The 7606-nt window shown below is 49.5% G+C and overlaps 1 protein-coding gene across 1 annotated transcript in view; it reads right to left on the bottom strand.

Moving 5' to 3' along the window:
* Sdhb (succinate dehydrogenase complex, subunit B, iron sulfur (Ip)) overlaps nucleotides 1-7245 on the bottom strand; it is a 19589-nt gene extending 12344 nt beyond the window's left edge. The window contains exons 1-2 of the mRNA XM_013035186.1: nucleotides 7043-7245; nucleotides 986-1113 (exon numbers count right to left, since the gene is read on the bottom strand). Of these exons, the coding sequence (XP_012890640.1) occupies nucleotides 986-1113; nucleotides 7043-7117 (203 nt within the window). The 5' untranslated portion in view covers nucleotides 7118-7245. The remainder of the gene's footprint in view (nucleotides 1-985; nucleotides 1114-7042) is intronic.
* Between the last annotated feature and the right edge of the window lie 361 nt (nucleotides 7246-7606).

Raw genomic sequence — 7606 nt, 5'->3', positions numbered from 1 at the left:
GCTCAAGTGGTAGAGTGCTAGCCTTGAGCTGAAGAGCTGAGGGACAGCACCCAGGCCCAGAGTTCAGGCCCCACGAACGGACCCAAAAAAAAAAAAAATTCCTTGTTTGCTTATTCTAACAGCTGGGTTACTTCAAGGTTACTCTCTGCAGGCCACATAAAATACCACAGGCTGGATGGCTTAAGCTACAGAAATTTGTTTCTCCTGAATCTGGGACTGGGAAGGCTAAGTTCAGGCTCCCAGCATGGTCCTTTCTGGCAAGGGTTCTGTCCCTCTTTCCCAGTGTTCTTACAGTGTTCTGCAGTGTGTGCTCAGAGGCAGAGGGATCTTCTTGAGGTAAGTTCCTTAAGGCTCAAACCTCATCTGAAGGCCCCACTCACACAGCTCCCTCTCCTAATACCTCCCAAGAGACCATGTGGGGTTAGGCTTCAGCAGATTGTCTGGGACACAAGCAGTTCCTAAGTCTCTGCTCCCACAGTTTGCTTCTTTCCAGGATCTGTCCCTCATTTTCCAGTTATCATTGTAGCCCTAAACTGTAAGTCTCCTAAGGCTTCTTTTACCTAGGCCATTCCACTCAGGCAAAACAAGGCAGCCGGGCTGGGAAGGTGGCTTAGTGGTAGAGTGTTTGCCTTGCATGCATAAAGCCCTGGGTTCGATTCCTCAGTACGACATACACAGAAAAATCTGAAAGGGGCGCTGTGGCTCAAGTGGTAGAGCGTGCTAGGCGTGAGCAAAAGAAGCTCAAGGACAGTGCCCAGGCCCAGAGTTGAAGCCCTAGGACTGTCAAAAACAAAACAAAACAAAACAAACCAGGCAACCCACCAGTGCTGTCTCTTTCCAATGTCATTCTCAGCTAGGTCTGCTCACTGCAGGTCACTCTTCAGGGCCCAGAGGTACTTGTTTCTTATCTACTGCCCAGGTCATCATTGTTATTTCAGTTTAGACAGAACTCTATCACATACGTAACTTCCACAGAGATACTTACTTATTCAAATCAATTTCAAAAGTCTGCATGCGAGGTTTATCTCCAGTTTTGTCTGGATCCCACCGATAAATAGCAAATTTCTTGATACGAGGAGCTGTCGCTGCAGCTATCTGGATCCCACGGCAGGCCTAACATTTAAAGAAGACAAAATAGGGGGAAAAAAGATGAAGATACTTTTATTAGGCTACCGTGATAAAACTGTGAATGTGAGATCACACATTACCGATACAAGGCCTTCACGCAGAGGCAGTGGCTCACTACCAGCCAATATATGTACCTGTGATGAGGCAGAGGCTTCAAACCATGTCAGAGCTAGGGTTACCATAAGTACTCACATGGACATGACCTAAATTTCCACAGAACAGACTCTGAACAAGACTAAGTCAAGTGCAATCCTGATGGGAAAGGTCAAGGAGGCTCTGGGTGAACACCCAGACTTAAGTCAGTATAAGATCGGAGGAGCTATCTGGCTGAACCTTTCAGACTTTGGACAGTGGGAGGTCAGAGGATCCCAGGTGAACTTAGTAGCCTAGGTCTTTGTAAGGTTGGAGTAGGTCTTAAGAGTGATGTTTGAGCCAATGGTTGAAGCTTGATAAACAGGGCTGGGAGATGCAGAGGCTGCAAGGGAAGCTGGAATACCTGGGACTACCTGAGCAGTGTACATGGGAGACAGGTAGCTAAGGAAGGATGGAGCAAATGAACGTGAACTTACAAATGGAGTTTTCATATTACCCTAAGAGCAATGACAAAAGAACCTTGCTCTTTGAGGGTACTGGGATTTGAATTCAGGACTTTGTATTTGCTAAGCAGATACTCTACCAGTGGAGCCATGGCTCCACTCCACCTTTGTTTGGTGGGGGGTGGTAGTGGTTTTACGAAGTAATGCAGGCTGGCCTTAAATTCTTGATTCCCTTGTCTAGCTGAGTCCTGGGATTACGGGTATAAACCACTACTCCCAACTGGGAACACTTAAATGAAGGACAATGACACAATCAATTTTGGATCAAAGATATAAGTTAGTTATAAAGGGAGAATTGTCAGAGTAGATCTGACAATCCAGTTAGAAAACTATGGTAGTTATTAAATCAACGTTTGCATTCTAAAATTAGATTAAAAAATACAATTTTATTGTTTTTTTGTATGTGTGTGTGTGTGTGTGTGTGCGCGCGTGGGGTGGGGGTTGGGGGGGTCCTGGTGCCTGAACTCTGGGCCTGGGTGCTGACCCTCAGCTCTTCAGCTCAAGGCTAGCGCTCTACCACTTGAGCCACAGAGCTACTTCCAGTTTTTGAGTGGTTAATTGGAGATGAGAGTCTCACAGACTTTCCTGTCAGGGCTGGCTTCAAACCACACTCTTTAGATCTCAGCCTCTTGGGTAGTTAGGATCACAGGCATGAGCCACCAGCCACCAGTCATGAGATTCTTAGCTCCAATAAAGCACCAGAAAACAGGAAGTGGCCACTGAGGCTTGAAATGGTAGAGCAATAGCTTTGAGGGAAAAAAAGCTCAGGGACAGCCCTCAGGCATTGAGTCTCAAGCCCCATGACTGACCAAAAAACTCCCCCACAAACACGCAAGGGTACTAAACCTGACAAGAATATTGTGAACCCAAAGTAAGTATGAGGAACTGACAGCTTCATTCTGCTCTCTGTGACATGCTTCTGTATCTCCCCATGACTGGCAGCATTTGCAGTGATTTCACCCTGCGGACCACAGCATCCTGGGTCACTTGTGGGGCTGCTGCTGGTGGGTCAGGTGAAGAGAGTTGTCCGTCCTCTCCCACTGTCTACCCCTGCCTGCCTCCCTCCTCCCACAGCAGCAGCCCCCATAGGGCTTTCAGGAAGGTTGAGTGACTACAAAAAATACAATGCTATTACTTGCTTGTAAAAGTGGCTCAAAGCAGGTGGTGCTGGAAATGTAGCTTTTAGTTCCCAGCACAAAAGAAGAAAACACATGAAGATGCGGTGAAGAGGAAAGCTTACGTTTGATCTAACCACTAAGCTGGCCAAAGCACCAGGAGCCCTATTTTATGACACATCTGCTGTCACCCCCTTGTGGTACTTCAGAAGAAGTGAAAAGAGGAAGGCTAATGAAAGGGTAAGCTCCAACCAACTCAGCCTCTAACTTTTTTGTTAGATTTAATACAGTATGACTAATTTCAATAAATTCACCCATTTTAAGCACATAATTTGCCAGTCCTGACAAAGCAGTCTTAGTCTACCCCATCACAGAACGTTTCCACCCAAAGGGTCTCTTAAGCTTCACCACCAGGCCCCTTCCCAAGCCCAGCTACTGCCCTGCTGTCACCATACCTGCCTTTGTGTCTACCTCCTTTCACTCAGCATGATGATTCTGAGAGTCATACACGTTATCGTATACCTACAATTTTTTTTTTTTTGGTCATGGGCCTTGAACTCTGGGCCTTAGCGCTGTCACTCAGCTCTTCAGCTCAAGGCTAGCACTCTACCACTTGAGTTACAGCACCACTTCCGGTTTTCTGGTGGTTTATTGGAGATAAGAGTTTCATGGAGTTTCCTGCCCGGGCTGGCTTTGAACCACGATCCTCAGATCTCAGTCTCCTGAGTAGCTAAGATTACAAGTGTGAGCCACTGGCGCCTGGCTTATACTTACAATTTTTTATTTTTTGCCAGTCCTGGGGCTTGAACTGATGGCCTGGGCACTGTCCCTGAGCTTCTTTTGCTCAAAGATAGCACTCTATCACTTGTGCCACATTGCCACGTCTGGCCTTTTCTGTTTATGTGGTACTGAGGAATTGAACCCATGCATGCTAGGCAGGCACACTACCACTAAGCCACATTCCCAGCCCTTACAATTTATTATTTATTTATTTTAGGTCTGGTCGTGGGGCCTGAACTCTGGGCGCTGGGCGCTGTCCCTCAGCTCTTCAGCTCAAGGCTAGGGCTCTACCACTTGAGCCACAGTGCCACTTCTGGCTTTTTTCTTTTTGCTTATGTGGTGCTGAAGAATCGAACCCAGGGCCTTGAGCATGCAAGGCAAGCGCTCTACCACTGAGCCACCTTCCCAACCCTACAATTTATTTTTTAAGAACATCTTTTTTATTTTAGTCAGGCACCAGTGGCTCACATCTATAATCCTAGCTACTCAGGAGGCTGAGATCTGAGGATTATGGTTCAAAGCTAGCTAGGGCAGGAAAGTCCATGAGACTCTTCAATTAAGTACCAAAAAAGCCAGAAGTGGAACTGTGGCTCAAGTGATAGAGCACTAGCTTTGAGGGAAGAAAAAACAAAAACAAAGAAACACTTCACAAGGACAGCACTCAAGCCCAGAGTTCAAGGCCTTAGGACTGACATAAAACAAATCCCAATTTTTTTTTTTGTTGTTGTTGGTTGTGGGGCCTGAACTCAGGGCTTGGGTGCTGTCCCTCAGCTCTTCAGCTCAAGGAGAGCGCTCTACTGCTTGAGCCATAGTGCCATTTCTGGTTTTCTAGTGGTTTATTGGAGATAAGAGTCTTATGGACTTTCCTGCCAGGGCTGGCTTTGAACCATGATCCTCAGATCTCAGCCTCCTGAGTAGCTAGGATTACAGGTGTGAGCCACTGGCGCCTGGCAAGTCCCAATTTTTATTTTAGAATAATTACAAATTTACATGTATTTGCAACAAATACCAATGATCTCACATGCTCTGCGCCTAGTCCTCCCTGATGGGATACCTTGCAAAACAGTGCATACCACAGCACTACAATCCTCACATGATGGTAAAGATGTAGAGCACACACAGCTCCATGATTCCTAGTACAGCCCTTTGTAGCCACACCTACTTTCTTCCCACACCCCTAATTATTCTTTCTTTCTTTTTTTTTTTTGCCGGTTGGGGGGCCTGAACTCTGGGCCTGGGTGCTGTCCCTCAGCTCTTCAGCTCAAGTGCCCCTTCTGGCTTTTTCTGCTTATGTGGTGCTGAGGAATTGAACCCAGGACCTCATGCATGCAAGGCAAGCACTCTACCACTGAGCCACCTTCCCAGCTCTTTCAAGAACATTATTGAGAAGGGCATGTGCCTATAATTCAACTAGAGAAGATATTGGGATCAAAACAACTAGGGAAACTGGACACTGGATCACCTCTGTAATCTTAGCTACCCAGGAGGCTAAGCTCTGGAGGACTGTGGTTTGTTGTCAGCTTGTTCACTAGACTTCATCTCCAAGTAACAGCACAGTCTGCTGGAGGTGTGGCTCAGTAGTAGAGCCAAGCAAACAAGCTGGGCCAAGTGTCAAGTCCTGGATTCAAACTCCAGTACTGGATGAAAACAACAACAACAACATCCCCACAACTTAGAGATGAAACCAGAATAAAAACAATTAGTTTTGCTCATCTTGAAGCCTGTGCAAAGGTTAATCCACAGGCTTTTGGTATGTATGATCCATTAAAAACTATCCTAAGTAAAGAAATCTAAAAGTCTGTCCTGTAGATTTCAATCAATGAACCCTTACCAAGAGGCAGACATCAAGCCAAATTACCTCCAATGTCTGTAATAACTTCATGAGAAATGTCACAGGGGGCTGGGAAGGTGGCTCAGTGGTAGAGCGCTTGCCTTGCATGCATGAGGCCCTGGGTTTGATTCCTCAGCACCACATAAACAGAAAAAGCCAGAAGTGGTGCTGTGGCTCAGGTGGTAGAGCACTCACCTTAAGCTGAAGAGATGAGGGACAGCGCCCAGGCCCAGAGTTCAGGCCCCACGACCACAGAAAAAAAATGTTACAGCTCCCATTACAGAATAAATCCATGTTAACAGCACCAGGATGCAAACACATCACTTGATTCCAATGCTCAACCTTTTAGCTACCTTTCCAGTGGTGAAAAGCAAACACACAATCCAACAGTAAAAAAGATGTTTTTCCTCCAACAGACTCAAGGAACAGCCATAATAATCAAGCTCTTACATGGCAGCGGGCTTGGATATAGATTCATTTGATTGTCCAATACATAATTACAGTAGCCCTGGGGGAACAAGTGTAAAACAGGCACACGCTTCAACCAACCTCCTCAATTACATAGTAATTGGAGGAAGATGTGTAACCAGTGTCAGAAGCTAAAAAAACCAAACCAAAACAAAACTATATATGAGGAGGTGCCGGGTAAAAGAAATAAGCCTGGTAGTTCTGGCTTTGCCACTACAATTCTACATGAGGTCTCCAGGAGAGACTCCTCCTAAAAAGTGACAGCTGAGCAGAGTTAAGAGTCTCAGGGATTTGTCTGGCCAAGCTGGCTTGGAACCTTGAATTCTCAGATCTCCGCCTCCTGAGTAGCTAGGATTACAGGTGAGAGGCACCAGTGGCTGGCTGTGTGTGTGTAAATACTTGCGTGGTAGTACCGGTATTAAGGCTTGAACTCAGGGCCTGGGCACTCTCATTTGGCTTTTTTTTTTCACTCAGGGCTCTACCACTTGAGCCACGGTTCCATTTCTGGCTTTTTGGTGGTCAGTTGGAGATAGTGTCTCAGGGACTTTCCTTCCCAGGCTGGCTTTGGAGCCCGATCCTCAGATCTCAGCCTTCTGAGCAGCAAGGATCACAGATGTACGCCTTTGCTCGGCGTCGCTGGTCACTTGCTACCTGGGTTGGTCGGTGTGGCCCGGGAGGGCGGGCGCGCTCCACCTCTTCAGGCTAGGGGTCAGCTGTGCCGATGTCATTCGTGTCACCTCCGAGGGGTCGGAAGCGCGCTGGTCCCTTCCAGGGTGACAGGGAGGGGTGTCCCCGAGTCCCCGCCCTGCGAGCCACGGGGCAGAACGGAAGACCCGGGGTCCCGGGGTCCGGGCCCTGGCTCGCCCGGTGACCTTGAACGGGCCAGGCCGGCTCGGCACCTCTCCGTTCCGTCTTTACACGGCCCGGCCCGGCCCGGCCCGCGCGGGGCGGCGGCGCGGGGTAACGGCCGGCGATGCGGCGAGCCCCGCGGCGCGGCGGCCGGGTCCGCGGTCCTCCCCCGCCCGACGCCGGGGCCGCAGCTCCCTCGGTCCCTCCGCGGCCCCCTCCGCTCCGGGAGGCCTCGGGGACCCGCCAGCCTCCCGCTGCCCCGGCCCGGGGCTCACCTGCAGGCAGGCTCCGCCACGGGCGGACACCAGGAACCAGCGCCTCAAGGAGACCGCGACCACCGCCGCCGCCATCTTGGCTCGTGACGTCAGCCCCACCCCTCAACCCTGAGGTCATTCTCCGCCGGCATCCCGTGGAGCACCGCGGCGGCCGCCCTGAGCGGGCGTCTCCACCCGGTTACCCCTCCGGGCCCGCTATCCGCTAGGAACCACCGAGTGGAAAGCGGCTTCCGGTTTCCTTGATGGGGCGGGGATGGGAGAGAAAGAGGAGAAGGACCGTAGTGAGCATGCGCAGTAGCGTCCTGCCTCTCCCACACTGCGGGTGACCTTCGTTGAGAAGGGGGAGGAGAAAGGGGTGTGGCCAAGGAGGGCGGAGCCTTCCCCAGGGAAATTTCTGCCCAGATTTTAAGCCCTTTATTCTGAACATTTGTCAGTCTTACCTCTACACTGCGACTCGTCTGTGACTACTCAGGTTTTGTTCAGAGAGCCCTTCAGTCCCAGCAAATGGGGACAAGTGGTGGATGAACTTAAGTGATCACATAGATTCCACTGGCAAAGGTGTCA

The sequence above is a fragment of the Dipodomys ordii genome, unplaced genomic scaffold, assembly GCF_000151885.1.
Source record: "Dipodomys ordii isolate 6190 unplaced genomic scaffold, Dord_2.0 Scaffold6, whole genome shotgun sequence".
In the NCBI taxonomy this organism is placed as follows: domain Eukaryota; kingdom Metazoa; phylum Chordata; class Mammalia; order Rodentia; family Heteromyidae; genus Dipodomys; species Dipodomys ordii.
The sequence above is the reverse complement of the archived record's forward strand: the minus strand, read 5'-3'. Positions and strand labels throughout refer to the sequence as shown.